The sequence below is a fragment of the Chiloscyllium punctatum genome, chromosome 6 (genome assembly GCF_047496795.1).
Source record: "Chiloscyllium punctatum isolate Juve2018m chromosome 6, sChiPun1.3, whole genome shotgun sequence".
Taxonomy (NCBI): domain Eukaryota; kingdom Metazoa; phylum Chordata; class Chondrichthyes; order Orectolobiformes; family Hemiscylliidae; genus Chiloscyllium; species Chiloscyllium punctatum.
The window spans coordinates 81,906,767-81,924,035 of record NC_092744.1 but is presented as its reverse complement, the minus strand read 5'-3'; the positions used below and the strand labels follow the sequence as shown (position 1 = coordinate 81,924,035).

Genomic DNA, 17,269 nt, shown 5'->3' with positions numbered 1-17,269 from the left:
TCTGGTTTCCTCCTGCAATCCAGAGATGTGTAGGTAAGGTAAACTGGCCATGCTAAATTACCTATAGTGTTCAGGGATGTATAGGTTAGGTGCATTAGTCACGGGAAATATTTGGTAATGTGTCTGGGTGGGATACTGTTCGGAGGGGCGGTGTGGACCTTTTGGGCCAAAGGGCCCGTTTCCACACGGTAGGGATTCTAATTCTAATTCAATGTTTTCAGTGTAATGGTTGACCCAATCAACCACTGAATCAAAATCTTTTAGAATTCTTTCAAAGTCTATTTTCTCCTCTGTGTGGGCAAAAAACAGAGTGGGTGAGATGTCTGTAAGATTTCAATTTTTCTGTGTTGCGCTGGCACTTCTCAGTTAAGCTATTGAGTGTTGAAACTGCCATGAGGCTATTGTCAGCCAGTGTTTCTATCACTGGAAAGACTCCTGTTTTTATTTGTTTGGTTTTCCTACACCTACCCCCCCCCCTTCACAAGGCATCATTATATCACACAGCTCAAAAAACATGCAGCATTTGATTATTAAATTGCAAAACTTCCCTGGTATTTGTTTTCGCAGTCCAAATTCCATTTAAGTTTGCAATCCCCCCAAAAAAAGAAAATAACACCACCCCTTCAGTCAGTGGCATTTCCAGGTTTGGATGAAATTGTTAACTTTGTTGTGCTAGAACACAGATTGCATTGATGTACTTTATAAACTGAAATTGGAGTAGCAATGACTTTTCGGTAAATCTGAATGAGCATCCAACTCCCTTTGGGTAACAAAAAACATGGATGCCACTTCTGTGTAACACACTCGTGCATCACGTGATCAGATCAGACAACTCAAAGGTAAAAAAGGGGTCAGGGGCTGACCTTGAGATTACCCAGATCCATGGATAGCAAATCAGCAGATAACAAGAAATAAGTGTGGTGATTGTACTCTAAAATAATTACTACTTCTTGAGCATATTGAGGTGCCTGTATTTCTTTCCTTTTTCTTAAAGCCTATCTCTGACTGAAGTTTTTGGACACTTGCCCTAATAGCTCCTTACGTAATTTGTTGGCAAAGCTTATTTGATAGGGCTCCGATGAAGTCCTTGAAAATATTTTACTGAATAGAAGGTGCTAACACAAACACGTGTGTAATGGTGTCATGAAGCTGCAAGTGTTTGCTTAGTGTTCTCTTGGTCAATAGATCCTGACTGTGAACAGTGTGGTTCAATTGGGTCCTCTGACTTATGTTTGTTTTACTGATGACTAATCTTGTCCCATTGAAAGTTGGAACACTGATAGGGTTCAGTGTCATCTTGACCTTTCTCCCCATCAACAAATGCAATTTGTTTGACTCGTGTTGCAGAACATCTTTTTTTAAACTGATTCTGGGCAGATGCCAGTGGGTTAGCTGTGCTGACACAGTGTGGTGCTATTGGATATGACCAGATGGTGACAGAATCAAGTTATGACATTCTGCTTTAAGAATTGGAGAAATTGGGGCATTTTTTTCTTTTGGAGGACAGGGATTTGAGAGTAGATTTCACAATTTTGAATACTTTGATGCAAAGTCTGGGCAGTGGTGGGAGCGAGAAGCTGATCTCATTTAGCGACCATTTTGAACACATTAGGCTCAGATTTAGGGTAACGTGTAAAAGAAGCAATGGTGACACTAGCGAACTTTTTCCAAGTGAAAGTGGTTACAATCAGGAATGCAATACCCAAGTGTTCAATCTAGACATTCAAGAAGGGATTCGATCAAAATCAGAAAAGTGAATTTGCAAGTTACAGGTAGAAGGCGAGGCAACAGCGTTGGGTAAATTGCTTTTCAAAAGCAACAGTGCAGACAGTGGGCTGAATGGTCTCTTCTGTGTTGTAGCCATTCTGTGATTCTGTACTTGTGATCTCTGACTGTGATTCAGAACTTTTATTGATACCAACCGAATGTGAAATTCAGTTTTTATGACATGGGACTTTTTAGTGGTAAAGTTTTTTGTGTTTCCAGTCGATATTTCTGGAGAGGTAAATTGGCTGACTTTACCTGGAAGAGAAGGTAGCACCGTGGTAGTGTCACTGTAATCTACAAGCCCAAACTAGTGCCAAGGGGACAACGGCTCAAATCTCAGGACGGTAACTGGTTGAATTTGTATTCAATTCAGGTTTTTTTTAAAACAAAATCTGTAATCTGAAGTTAGTTTAAGTAATGGTAACCGTGGCTATTGTGGAATATCATAACCTATCTGGATCATTATCCTGTTTCTGCCTTGCCTATTTGGACTCGCCTACATGTGACTCCTGACTCCAAACTGCCCTAAGAAATTATTTCAAAGGCATTTGAGGTTGGACGTGAAAATGCTGGTCTTACAAGCGAAGCTTGTTCCCATGAAAGAATTTAGAAAATAAAATTGTACTTTGGAACTGTGAGCTCTCAGTTTAGTGAATCGTGAAGTTTTTTGACTGATAGGTTGCTGGGTGCATGTAGCATCTTCCCCTCAAGTATATGCCAATTGGCCAATCACACCATTAAACCTTGAACCTTGCAATTCTTCCTGTAAGTGAAGTTGTCTTGGCTGCAAACGTAAGGGTGACTGTGTGCCAGTTTGTGCTTTCTCCATACACTGATATATTATGAGTGTTTGTCAAAAGTTGACGTGCTTGTGCTGAGCTCTAAGCTTGCTTGGTTTGAGGTGGCGTGCAGCAGGCCTGTGTGTGTGTGTTGGGGGAAAGTGAGTTTGTGAAGACTGGATGCTGTATCAGGGCTGAGCTGTGTGGTGCGCAAGAGTGGGTGAGGGAATTCTGCGCTAAGTGTTTCCCCTATTGTATATTGTGAGTGAAAGCCCTCGTGAGGAATGGACAAAGATTGATTTTCTGTGACATGCATGAGTCTGCTGTGCTTCAACGTGCCCTGGGCACTTCTGGGGACCATGGTTATGTCATCCAGTGTGTGGATGTATGCCATTGTGAAGTGGGAGCAACATGATTAAAACCCTGGAAGTCCCAGCCTCGTGGCACGGTTCATGTACCCAAGTCACACAGACTGCAAGAAGGCAGCTCACCACCATTTTTTAAAGCAATTAGGGATAGGTAACTAATGGGAGCCCAGACAGTGACATCCACATCCCATGAAAGAAAATTAAAAGATAACAAAATGGTGCAAATTTTCACATTTAAGCTCGTTTGAATGGATTGAACTGTCCTTGGGTTTCCTCTGGCTGACTGATGTCCAGGAATAATGTGGGAACCTATGACTGAGAATTAACAGCAGCCTTGTTGTGCTATGAAGAATAGAAATGGGATTTCACCCCAGAATTTGAGTGGAAGAATTCCATACTGGAACAGATGAGGGCTTTTCTTCATTTTCTTTCTGACTGATCAGCTTTTGCAAAATTTGCTAACTTTTGAATGATGTTTCTTTAAGAATTTAACACCCCCAAAACAGATGGCTGATTGTGCAACAACAATGAACTACAGCACAATGTAGTATTGTGACAGCTGGAATATAAATTAATTCCTGGATGTTGGAGTTTACTGTCAGTAGAGAGCCGTCGAGCAGCTTTGTAGTAATATTTGATGGTATGGGGGCTTTGTTGGCTAGGCCAACTTGATCACCCATCCCTAATTGCCCTGGACAATGTTAGGGATGGGCAATAAAGACAAGCATCACCGGTAACATGCAAAGAAAACACTTCATCGCAGATCACTCAGTGGCATGATTTCTATAATAGGTTTCCTTTTGATGAAAAGCTCTGCAGCATTGGTATTGGGTCACTACACTGAGTCAACAATGCTTTTTTCCAATGTATGTTGAGTTGCCTTTTCAATGCTAACTCTTGCGTCCTTTGTCTAGGGTTGTTTTAACCTGGAATAATGTCCAATAACGGAGAGTTGGAGGACAAACCACCGGCACCCCCTGTACGTGTGAGTAGCACTAGTTTCCCAATGGGCAGCAAGGACACGCTGTTGACTAACCACAATGCCAAGCCACTGCCATCTGTACCTGAAGAGAAACAGAAGCGGACAAAACTCAAGTCTATTTTCTCAAACACTGGAGAAAAAGGTAAAGCAAAGGATCCAACAAAGGAGTAATGGACGGATTTTGTGATCAGATGTATTCTAGGGTGGTGTGGAATGTGTGAAAGTGATGAAAGAATATGTGAAACTGTCATAAAGCAAGGCAGATGAGGAAATTGTGCAAGAAATGATGTGTTTGGGCATGTGACGGTTATAACGCATGTGATACAGCAATGGGGCTAGTGTGTATTACATTTACTATGCGAGAGATGGATAAGGGCTGGTGCAGTCAATACACAACTCATTGTCTTCAAAGCTTTTCCTTCAGAAGAATGCTTTTAATGTTTGCTTCCCCTAATTTCCAACAAAGCTGATAGCTGTTGGACTTCCCCTGGAAATCTGGGCAGAGTTGCGATTTGTTTTCTTGTGTTACTATCTGATTGAAGGTTGTGGTGTGATTCTCAGAACAGATAAAGCCTATCTATTTGGGGGTTAAACATTTGAAGCTGGCATCATCGGATTAAATCTAACAATAAGTGATGCACTTGTGTCCAGTAAACAGCGGGCTGACTGGCTCCAGACTTCACCTTACCAGAAGTGCAAGCAAGCTGGCAAATGGTCCAACTATAGACTGGACTGCCATAGTGTTAAGGGTTTAGATGGAGAGGAATTGAAGTGTGTTCAAGAAAATTTTCTGATACAGTATGTGAATGTACTGACAAAAGGTGCAAAACTTGACCACCTCTTAGTCACTTGCCCTGCCTTATTTCCTGAGGTGTCAGAGGGGGATTAATTTGGGGCCAATGACCATAATTCTAATAGTTTTAAAATAGTGATGTAAAAAGAAAGACAGGATCTGAAAGGTGAAGTTCTAAATTGGAGGAAGGCCAACTTTGATGGTTTTAGGCAAGAACTTTCAAAAATTGATTGGGAGCCGAGGTTTGCAGGTAAAGGGATGGCTGGAAAATGAGAAGCCTTCAAAACTGTGATAACCAAAGTCTAGAGACAGTATAGGAACAAAGAAAATTTACAGCCCAGGAACAGGCCCTTCGGACTTCAAAGCCTGTGCCAATCCAAATCCATTGTCTAAATCTATCACCCAATTCCTAAGGAGCTGGATCCCTCTGCTTCCCACCAACTCATGCATCTGTCCACACACACCTTAAATGAATCTACCGTGCCTGCCTCCACTACCTTTACTGACAATGCGTTCCAGGTGTCTACCACTCTCTGTGGAAAGTATTTGCTGCGTGTATCCCCCTTAAACCTTTCTCCTCTCAATTCGAACGTGTGACCTTTCATTATTGAATCCTTCACCCTGGGAAAAAGCTTACCTCTATTCACCCTGTCTATAACCTTCATGATTTTGTAAACCTCAATCAGGTTCCCCTTCAATCTCCTTTTTTCTAATGAAAACAATCCTAACCACCTCAACCTCTCTTCCTAGCCAGGACCTTCCACACCAGGCAACATCCTCGTAAACCTTCTCTGCACCCTCTCCAAAGCATCCACATCCTTTTAGTAATGTGGCAACCAGAACGGTACACAGTATTCGAAATGCGGCCGAACCAATGTCTTGTACAATTTTAACACGACTTGCCAGCTCTTGTACTCAATACCCCATCTGATGAAGGCAAGCACACCATGTGCCGCCTTGACCACACTATCCACCTTCAGGGAACAATGGACCTGAACTCCCAGATCTCTCTGCTCATCAACATTTCCAGTTTACAGTATAGTTTGCTCCAGAATTAGACTTTCCAAAATGCATCACCTAGCATGTGCCTGGATTGAGTTCCATCTGCCACTTCTCCACCCAACTCTCCAGTCTATCTATATTCTCCTGTATTCTTTGACAGTCCCCTATGCTTTCTGCTACTCCACCCATCTTCGTGTCATCTGCAAACATACTGATCAGACCAACAATGCCCTCCTCCAGATCATTTGTGTATATCACAAACAACAGTGACCCAAGCACTGATCCCTCTGGAACACCACTGATCACCTTTTCTCCATTTTGAGAAACTCCCTTCAACTACTACTGTCTCCTGTTGCTCAACCAGTTCTTTATCCACCGAGTTAGAACACCCTGCACACCATGTGACTTCACTTTCTCCATTAAGTTACCATGGGGAACCTTATCAAACGCCTTACTAAAGTCCATGTACATGACATCTACAGCCCTCCTTCATCTATCAACTTGGTCACTTCCTCAAAGAACTCTATTAAGTTGGTAAGGCACGATCTCCTTTGCACAAAATCATGTTGCCTATCACTGATAAGTCCATTCTCTTCAAGTATAAATAGATTCTATCCCTCAGTACCTTCTCCAGCGACTTTCCCAACACTGACGTTAGGCTCACTGGTCTGTAGTTACCTGGAATATTCCTACTACCCTTGTACAGGGGGACAACATGAGCAATCCCCCAATCCTCTGGCACTTCACCTGTGTTTAAGGATGCTACAAAGATATCTGTCAGGGCCCCAGCTATTTCCTCTCTCACCTCCCTCAGCACCCTGAGATAGATCCCATCCAGTCCTGGGGATTTGTCCACCTTAATATCCTTTAGCCTATCTAACATATCTTCCCTCCTGATGTTAACATGATCCAGAGTAAACAAACTTTTATCTCTAATTTCAACATTCATTATGTCCCTCTCCTCAGTGAACACTGATGCAAAGTAATCATTTGAGAACCTCACCCATTTTCTCAGGTTCAACACACAACCTTTCTTCCTTATCCTTTAGTGGACTAACCCTTTCTGTAGTTACTCTTTTGCTGCTTGTATATGAATAAAAGGCCTTGGGATTCTCTTTAATTCTGTTCGCTAAACTTATTTCATGACCGGTTTTAGGCTGCTTAATTCCTTGTTTAAGATTGCTCCTACTCTCCCAATATTCTTCCAAGGCCTGTTATGTTCTTAGCTGCCTGGACCTTATGTATGCTTCCCTTTTCCTCTTGGCTATTCGCAGGATTTCTCCTGTCATCCACGGTTCATGAATCTTGCCTTTCCTATCCCTTGTTTTCAAAGGGACATGCCTATTCTGCACTATCTTCAACCTATCTTTGAAAGCCTCTCACATATCAAATGTGGATTCAGTTCCTGTTAGGTGAAACGCAAGGCTTTTAAGTGTAGGGAATGCTGGATGACTAGAGAAATTGAGGTTTTGATTAGGAAAAAGAAGGAAGCAGGTGTTCAGTCTAGACAGCAGAGATCAAGTGAATACCTTAGCCGAGTATAAAGGCAGTAGGAGTATACTTAAGAGGGAAGTCAGGAGGGCAAAAAAGGAGACATGGGATAACTTTGGCAACTAGAGTTGAGGAGAATCCAAAGGGATTCTATAAATCTATTAAGGACAAAAGGGTAACTAGGGCCCCTCAACATCAGCAAGGTAGCCTGTGTGTGGAACCACAGGAGATGGGGTCGATACTAAACAAGTATTTTGCATCGGTGTTTACTGTGGAGAATGATATGGAAGATATAGAATGTGGGGAAATAAATAGTGACACCTTGAAAAATGTCCATATTACAGAGGAGAAAGTGCTGGATGTCTTGAAACGGGTAAAGGTGGATAAATCCCCAGGACGTGGTCACGTGTACCCAGGAACTTTGTGGGAAGCTAGAGAAGTGATTTCTGGGTCCCTCAATGGGATAGTTAGATCATCTATAGTCACAGGTGAGGTGCTGGAAGACTGGAGGTTGGCAAACATGGTGCCACTGTTTAAGAAGGGTGGTAAAGACAAGCCAGGGAACTATAGACCAGTGAGCCTGACATCGGTGGTGGGCAAGTTTATTGGAGGGAATCCTCAGGGACAGGATGTACGTGTATTTGGAAAGGCAAGGACAGAATAGTGATAGTCAACTTGGCTTTGTGAGTGGGGAATCATATCTCAAACTTGATTGAGTTTTTTTGAAGAAGTAACAAAGAGGATTGATGAGGGCAGAGCAGTGGACATTATATATACGGATTTCAGGTAAGGCATTTGACAAGGTTCCTCATGATAGACTGGTTAGCAAGGTTAGATCTCACTGAATACAGAGAGAACTAGCCATTTGGATACAGAACTGGCTAAAAAGGTAGGAATGAGGGGGTGGTGGTGGTGGAAGGTTGCTTTTCAGACTGGAGGCCTGTGACCAGTGGTTTGTCACAAGGATCAATGCTGGGTCCACTGCTTTTTGTCATTTATATAAATGATTTGGATGCGAGCATAAGAGGTACAGTTCGTAAGTTTGCAGATGACCCAGAATTGGAGGTGTAGTGGACAGTGAAGAAGGTTACCTCAGATTACAAGAAGATCTTAACCAGAGGATAAATGGGCTGAGAAGTTTAATTTAGATGAATATGAGATGTTGCATTTTGGAACAGCAAATCTTAGCAGGACTTATACACTGGTAATGTCCTGGGGAGTGTTGCTGAACAAAGAGACCTTGGAGTACAGGTTCATAGTTCCTTGAAAGTTGAGTTTCAGGTAGATAGGATAGTGAAGAAGGCATATTCAGTATGCTTTCCTTCCTTGGTCAGTGCGTCAGGTATATGTATTGGGAGGTCATGTTGCGGCTGTACAGGACATTGATTAAGTCACTTTTTGAATTTCATGTGCAACCCTGGTTATCCCTCATTGGAATGATGTTGTGAAACTTGAAAGGGTTCAGAAAAGATTTACAAGGATGTTGCAGGGGTTGGAGGGTTTGAGCTAAAGGGAGAGGCTGAACAGGCTGGGGCTATTCTCCCTGGAGCATTGGAGGCTGAGGGGTGGATCTTAGAGGTTTGTAAAATCATGAGGGGCAATGGATAGGATAAATAGACAAGGTCTTTTCCCTGGGATGGGGGAGTCCAGAACTAAAGGCATAGGTTTAGGATGAGAGGGGGAAAAATTTAAAAGGGACCTATGGAGCAACTTTTTCACACAGAGGGTAGTACATGTTTGGTATGAGCTGCCAGAGGAAGTGGTGGAGGCTGGTACAATTACATCATTTAAAAGGCATCTAGATGGGTATATGATTAGATGGATATGGGCCAAGTACTAGCAAATGGAACTAGATTAATTTAGGATACCTGGCCAGCATGGATAAGTTGGGCAGAAGGATCTGTTCCTGTAGCTGTACATCTCTGTGGCTCTATTCAGTGTTCCGGTTTTTCTTGTGATGCTCTTGTGTAAGAGGTGGTACAAAGTTGAGCTTTCAGCAGCGGTCAGTGGGGGCAGAGTCTCCAGCCATACCACCCAAACAGCCAGCTTTTTAAACAGTTCTGGAATCTGATCCCTTGATTTTGGGACAAAGTACTGTTTGTATTGTTTCTCTCCTTTGTTGTCTGAGCTCCAATGAACCCTCTGTGAAGGGAGGCGTCCCCTCCACTATGGGTGCTTTTTTATGACTGTTTGCATCTCTTGGAGCTTCTGATTGATCCCAAGAGTGAAATCTTTCACTGCTCGTAGACAAATATCTTCACCGGGTAGACCTCTAACGAGGGCTGTGAAGAACAAGGGGCAGGAATAATTCTCTATAGTAAAATCTTAATGAGAGTCATACAGCATAGAAACAGGCCCTTTGGCCCACAAACACCGAACTACACTAATCCCATTTGCCTGCACTTGTTCCATAGCCTACACTGCCCTGGCATTTTAAGTGCTCATCCAGGTGCTGCTTTAAATGTTGCCTGCCTGAAACACTCCCTCCAGCAGCACAGTCCATATTTCTACCATCCTCAGTGAAAATCTTTTTCCCCTCTAAACCACTTGCTACTCACCTTTAAGTTTATGCCGTCTGATGTTGGACACATCTGCCACAGCAAAAAAGGTTCTCGCAATCTACTCTCTGTGCCTCTCTCAATTTTGTAAACCTCCAATCAGATATCCCCTCAGTGTCCCCTGCTCCAAGGAAAACAAACGCAGCCTATCCAATCTCTCCTCAATCCTGAGCAATATCCTGGTAAATCTCCTTTGCACCACCTCCAGTGTAATAATGTCCTTCTGATAGTGTGACAGCCAAAGCTGCACACAGTATTCCCTCTGTGGCCCAAACAATGTTTTATGAAGTTATAACCAGACTTCTTCTAGAGGTTTACAAAATTGAGGGGCATGGATAGGGTAAATAGACAAAGTCTTTTCCCTGGGGTCAGGGAGTCCAGAACTAGAGGGCATAGGTTTAGGGTGAGAGGGGAAAGATATAAAAGAGACCTAAGGGGCAACTTTTTCACGCAGAGGATGGTACGTGTATGGAATGAGTTGCCAGAGGATGTGGTGGAGGCTGGTACAATTGCAACATTTAAGAGGCATCTGGATGGGTATGTGAATAGAAAGGGTTTAGAGGGATATGGGCTGGGTGCTGGCAGGTGGGACTAGATTGGGTTGGGATATCTGGTCGGCATGGACGGGTTGGACTGAAGGGTCTGTTTCCGTGCTATACATCTCTATGACTCTATTACTTCCTTTTTTTTTGCCTGGCTAATTCTCACTCTACTACCTTTTAAAGACTCCCACTTTCCAAATGTTATCTGATCTGCAAATAGCTGCTGCCAGTCTGTTTGTCAGATCCTGTCTAATTATGTTGAAGTTGCCCTCCTTCCTTCTCAGTTTAGACTCTTAATTTCTGCACTATGCCATCCCCTCCATAATGCGTTGAAACTTAGAATTGTGGTCAATATCCCCAAAATGTAAAATCACTGAAACTTCGACCACTTGACCAGCTTCATGCCCTAGGATTAGGTTTAACGCTGCCCCATCTCGAATCGGACTAACTATGTACTGACACCGAAAAACTGTCCTGGGTGCACTTTAAACATTTCATCTTGTTTAATCCTTTCACACTAAGGTAATTCTGGTTAATGTTAACAAAGTTGAAATCCCCCACAATTCTTTCCCCCACATTGTTTCTCTCCCACCTTTCTGTGATTTGTCTATATATTTCCTCTATCTCCCTCTGACTGTTGGGAGGCCTGTACTATAATCCTAGCAAAGTAATTGCCTTTTCTTTTATTTCTAAGTTAGACCCAGATGACTTCCTTTTTAAGACCCTTTTTAGGGGACCCTCTCTCGTTTCTGCACATTGATGCTTCCATGTTTGGTATCAAATAAATTCAAATCGAGATCTAGATTTAGAAACTAGTTTCAATTGATTTTACGTGGAATTGCAATAAAAGTCCTGCACAGAAACAGGCCGTTCAGCCCAACTATGTTCCATGCTTGCATTTTTATACTCCGTGCAAGCTTCCTTTTGTGACCCTAGTTTGGACTGGAGTGGAAATATTTTCTCGAACAGTGTGTAGACTACTAAAGCCCTTTTTATGACCTTTTTAAAGACTCCCATCAGTTCAGCCCTCTATTTTCTTTCTGCTGATTGATTGGAAAAGATGGCAGATCTTTATGGTATTGTGATGGAAAATCAACTGGAAAGGCATTGGACCTTGGGTTTGGTTTGGGTTGGTTAGATGCTTTAACATTGACAGTAAGACAATCTCTACTCTTCAGTAATTTGCTATACTTGTTTGGCATGTTTTAAGTACTGGGTAACTCTGACTTACTCAGAACCTGTTGAGAATGAGTCTGAGCTTGCTGTAAAGGCTGTGAAACTCATTAAGAGGGGTTGAGTTATTTCAGATTTATTGGAAAAGCTGAAGGTAGCAAGTCTGCCAGTTTTAAAACTGATTGCATATTTAGTTGGTATCGAATTTACTTGTGTACATAAGAGGGCAGTGGCTCTGAGTTGCCTATGATTCTTGTGACTCAGCATGACCTGAATATGTCATGTGCTGCAATGCATTCTGTTGTTCTTTTTTGGCATGTGCACAGCTTATCCTTCAGTGCTTGAAGGCATTGATTCCCAATCGTGTAATGTGTAGTCAAATATTGACCAGACTGAGGTGGAATGTTTTGGTTGATTGTTCTAACACCCACTTAGCTCATAAAAATTAACTTGGCTTTTCAGCATTTGCGTTTTTGGGCCTCTGGTGCCAGATTTGTGCGCTTGCACTTCAAGTATCTAGTCATGAGGGATTTGTGTCTGAATTTCAACCCCTCTGCCCTTAGTTCAGGATTCTAACCACTGCCATATGCCCTTTCTGCTGTGTCATATTCTGTCAGTAGTTCCATGTGGAATGTGTGTCTTGAGTCAGTTCAGAGTGAATTTGTCCGTCCACCTCTGATCACTTGGAATCCTTTCTCCTTTGAATTGGTTGCATTTGTTTGTTGTTTTGATGGGTTGACAACTGTTCAGGATTTGTTTTGTTTGTACAGCAAATAAGAAGAGAGAAAAGGAACGGCCAGAAATATCTCCTCCGTCAGACTTTGAGCACACGATCCACGTTGGGTTCGATGCTGTGACAGGGGAATTCACGGTATGTATGTGATGCCATGATCTGCAATGAATTATTTTGTTGGCTTTACTGTGGGTCAATTTGGAATTTGTCCTATTCCAGTGAATTTGTTGGTGGCCCCCTCCTGGTGCATCATTCTGTGGAAGGGTCACCAGCCTTCTGCCTTGGGATGTTTGCAGTAACAGCCATTGAGTACTGCTGTCCTGCCAAGCTAGTTTCAAGCTTGCTGCTGCAGACTTTACACGTTACCATCCGAGATTTCCCTAATGTTCTCGTGTCTAGCCTGTTGACCCATTAAGGCCTCTGACTCTGACCCTGACTCTGGGTGTGTTTAGCATGAAGTGAGCACAAAGACTTAATGGGATGCTTCCAGGAATGGAAGGTTTTAACTACATGGTAAGACTAGATAGACTGGAGTCATTTTCTTTGGAATGCTAAAAGCCAAGGGCTGATTTAATTCAGGAGTGTGAAATTGAGGGACAGGGGGATCCATCCTATCTACTTTATCTCTATTCACAGATCAATAACCAGAGAGCATACATTTCAAGTATTTGGGAAAAGGGTAAGGTCAAAGTTGAGAAATGTATTTACCCAGAGGCTGGTAGAGTCTGGAATTCATTGTTGAAAGGATGGCAGAACAAAACTCTCTGAATGCATATCTGAATACTTGGGTATATGCACTTTGTGCCAAGAGCTAGGACATGAGATTAGGCAGGATAGCTCCTACTTCAGATGATACAGGCTAGATGGGCCGAATGCTTTCCATTGTTTTATTCTGTTACTGTTCTTCCAACAGAGCAAGTAGTTTTATTTAGCAAACAAAATCTGGTTATGATTTCAACCATCCTAGCAGGAGTATTTTCGTTTTCATTTTTTTTTGAAGAGTAAACACAACAGAATGCACCGCAAGGTTCTGGAACCTGTCCTCCAGCTTTAAACCCTGATTTCAATCTGATCAATTTTAAACTGCCCCTCCGTCTGAGGCTGTATATCTTCCCTGAGTCCAGAACTGAACAAGTACTTCAGTTTAACAGAACTTTGTTTCGATTCCATGTGAAGAATTGCTGCAGTCCCCCTTTTTTTTTTAACAGCCTCCTAGATAAGGGCCTTTTTGATTATTTGATGCTCCGTGAGTTTTTTTTGTTTGAGGGTAGTTCTGTCAATGTAGGGAAGAGAGGAGCAAATGAAAGGGCGGTACATCCAACCTTTGCAAGGAGTTGATAATCATTGGGGACGGTTGTCAAGTGGGAACATTGTCGCAATCAGAACAGCTGCAATCTTCTGAATGGTTGCGCACTCTTGGGAACAAATGGCTTACACCTGCTTCTAATTTGAATGTGGTGTTGACTGAATAGAGTTAAATTTATGGTCTTGCTGCAACCTTTGTGCGTATTTCAGTTCCCACTGTCATTGGTTTACTTGAATCTGGTGTGTTTGTATTTATAGGGAATGCCCGAACAATGGGCTCGACTATTACAGACATCCAACATCACCAAACTGGAACAGAAGAAAAATCCTCAGGCTGTGCTCGATGTGCTCAAATTCTACGATTCCAAAGATACAGCGAAACAGAAATACCTGAGCTTCACAGGTAAGACGATAGAGCAGAAACCAGTGGGCTGAATGTGTTCTTCAAAAAAAATGTTTCCTGTTGCAGTCTTGACTTAATGACCAAAGTAGTTTGTGTAGACTACATTTAAGCGCAGCAGGTCAGGCAGCATCTAAGGAGCAGGAGAATCAATGTTTCAGGCATAAGCCCTTCCTCGCGATTCTCCTTCTCTTTGGATGCTGCCTGACCTGTTGCACTTTTCCAGCAACACATTTTTCAGCTCCGATCTTCAGCATCTGCAGTCCTCACTTTCTCCTAGACTACATCTTAAACCTTCTGACTTAAACTTATTCTTTTTCTTTCTTTCAAACAGAGCAACCAGACAGGTTTCCTGCAGTTACGCCTGCAGTGAGTATCTTATATTTAACTTTGCTTGTAGCATCCTGTTCTTTTTATTGTGTTAAACAAGTCAACTACCACTCGCATGTTTTCCTGCATCTTATGGACCTCATGTTGGTCCAGCCTTTGAGAGACTGATACAAAAGATCTGATACGATTCATTCAAAGACCACGCAGTGCTGTACATTCACTGTAAAGTCCGGATACAAGGCCTTGTATTAATTAGGTGAGGGAACATGTTGGAAGTTTTAGATTATGTATGTTGGTTGACTGTATTTGTTGCTACATGGTCTGGACAGGATTTGGAGACACTAATTTGCCCAGCCCCTGTATTTCCTCGACATGGATCCGGAGGAGAGGCAGGACCCTTTGTGCCTGGAACCCACTTGGTTGCACAAGTTGGTGAAAAGTGCTTACTTCGGGTTTGCAAGCCACCTACAGAAGTCCATTCAAATTCCTTTAACTCTCCAGGCTAGACTCGGCAGATTCTAGTTGATCGTTTGCTGGGAGCTGGTTGATGAATGTCAGGATGTGGCCACGTATCAGTGATCATATGTATCTCTATGCAAGGGGAGTCCCTTTCAGTTCTTCTGCTGTTCAGAATGATCCATGCAGTGCCAGGTTGGCTGGGGTCAGTCTAGGGGTTTTTGCTGATGCAGAGGCTGTACACTGAGACTTGTGCTCTCAGATCCCTCTCTAAAGTAATCAAACTTATGGTAGTCGATCATGTAACTTACTTGAAGAGTAACATCACCTAGTGTTGAAACCTCTGACACCTGAATTTTAAACAGGGAAGAGGAAGCAGGATGCAGACTCCTCTCTAGTCTACAGACTGGAGAAGACTGTGTGACATATGTCTGTATGTTATAGATGAGGGTAGAGGTGCTTGTTGGATGCTGCCTGAACTGCTGTGCTCTTCCAGCACCACTAATCCAGTATTTGGTTTTCAGCATCTGCAGTCATTGTTTTTACCGTATGTAATGCAGTGTCAGGTTTCACTGGGTGGCAAACCGGGAATCAAGTCCGTTATTCTCGGGGTTATCAAAAAAGTTAAAGATTTTAAAAAGTATGCACAATTCCTCAGCTCCCTGTCGTTTAGACCAAGGTTGACAAAGCACAGACCAGGTTTTTGTATTTGACAAGAATGACTTTCTTTTAAACAAATAGTTTCTAACTACAGGTAAACAAATGTGAACTATTAAGACTTAACTTGTTAAATTCTAACCTGCTTATAAACTTACCCCAGTTCATGCATGCGCACAGACTGTTTGTTTGTTTTTGGACAACTCAACAATTTGATAAGAGGACTTGAAATCAGGTCAAACAATTATGCATGTTAAAGGAGAGCCAATCTTATTATCATAAAGTATAAAGCTGAGTTTACAGACACCTTCAAGCTTCATACAAAATATTACACTATACATATTACAATCCCCAAGTTTCTTTGTCCAGATGTCTTGCACTATTTACTGATTGTTCCTCCACAGTTTTCACCAGTATTATCTGTACTTCATGCAAGGCAGAACTCAGATCTTGTTAATACTGCAGCTCCTGCACTCGTCGGCTGCCTTTGCATATTGTTAGTTCCCATTTGATTTTAAAATATGGCTAAAAATGTAACTCGTAACTAGCTGAAACTGATTGAAGCCATTCAAGCACCAGTGTTATGGGCAGAGGGAAAGTTTTGGAAGACAGTTCAGTGGTCCCTGTTTTTGGAGGGTTTGCTGACACGGTACTTTTGGTTTGTCAGATTGTACCCATTCCTTGATTCTCCATCAGATACTTCCACTTATAGAATAGGCAGGGTGGCTGCTTCACGCTTTGGACTAGCTTGCTAGTTAAGGGCCAGAGTTCACAGCACTGCTGAAGGAAAACTAAACTTGCTTTCTTGAGGTTTAAGATTTTTTTTATTTGCAAAGAAAAGAAACAGCTCCTTCCTTTCCAAAGGTCTGATTTGCTTATCCCAACTGTTCATTCTCTTAAGCTGTTCAGCTACCTGGGAGCCAGTTGTGTATGTATTGGCAGGCAGAACACTTTGGTCACTGACAGCAAGGCCACAGATCCACCCGTGACTTGCAACCAGCCAAAGCTCCATTTTCCTTCACCTGCAGTGCTGGGCAGGCAAACAACTGTGTAAACAGTACTTAAAATGAGTATCGGTTTACTTGTTTTTACAAAATGCAGCAGTTCTTTTCCTATTTCAGTCCCCAAAATCACAAGGAGAGCCAACAGTCTTTACACTAGTTTGTATGCAAGTTGATTAAAGTGTAAATATTTGCCTTTAGCATATTACAAAGAGCACTGAGCCATCGAGTGTACAAACAGTACTGGAGGAGGATGATGATGAGGCTCCACCCCCAGCCATCGCACCACGGCCAGATTGCACCAAATCTGTAAGTATTATGGGAACAGAGTCATGTCGTAAAAGCTTCTCACTCAGATAACCTCCCTCCAATATCGCATCCCTATTGCTTCCTGAAGTCTTTCTCCATTTTATCTTCAGATTTTTTTTCTTTCTTTGTGTTTGTCAGCCAAAAATAGACCGTTATGTTCTTATTACTGAGTTCAGTCTACATCAAATTTGATATGAATATCAAACATGATACTGTGTCTCTCTAATACCCTAATGCTTCCATATCCGATGTTTATAGTTAAGTACAAATTGGTGCAGGTGAGTTGGTAAAGTTAGTGGAATTTGTAGGCTGATTTGTCACCCACAGTAGAAGGTAATCCTCAGTGAATTGAAGTGGTGAAAATGATTGAAAAGCAGGTGAGAGTCTTGGAGAATGAAAGAAATTACAATTCCAAAAGAAATAAATCAATAACAACTGAAAGAGCGATCTCAATTTAAGAATCTGGGAGAATCTTATCACTCGAAAAAAATTTGAGCTAAGATTGCAATGGGAAAGGGTTCATTTTCCAAATAAAAAGAAATGTTCTGTATAAGAATGAGTCAAGGTTTGAAGGAAAAAGTTATCAATGTTGTGATTTGGGTCTTGTTATATTGGGCCTGAAA

At 42.2% G+C, this 17,269-nt stretch overlaps 1 protein-coding gene across 2 annotated transcripts in view; it reads left to right on the top strand.

Moving 5' to 3' along the window:
- LOC140479134 (serine/threonine-protein kinase PAK 2-like) overlaps window positions 1-17,269 on the top strand; it is a 79,748-nt gene that overhangs the window by 39,745 nt on the left and 22,734 nt on the right. For both annotated transcript variants that reach the window (XM_072573084.1, XM_072573085.1), the window contains exons 2-6: window positions 3,829-4,038; window positions 12,226-12,326; window positions 13,752-13,896; window positions 14,228-14,262; window positions 16,539-16,646. In XM_072573084.1, coding sequence (XP_072429185.1) covers window positions 3,849-4,038; window positions 12,226-12,326; window positions 13,752-13,896; window positions 14,228-14,262; window positions 16,539-16,646 — 579 coding nt within the window. In that variant the 5' untranslated portion in view covers window positions 3,829-3,848. The remainder of the gene's footprint in view (window positions 1-3,828; window positions 4,039-12,225; window positions 12,327-13,751; window positions 13,897-14,227; window positions 14,263-16,538; window positions 16,647-17,269) is intronic.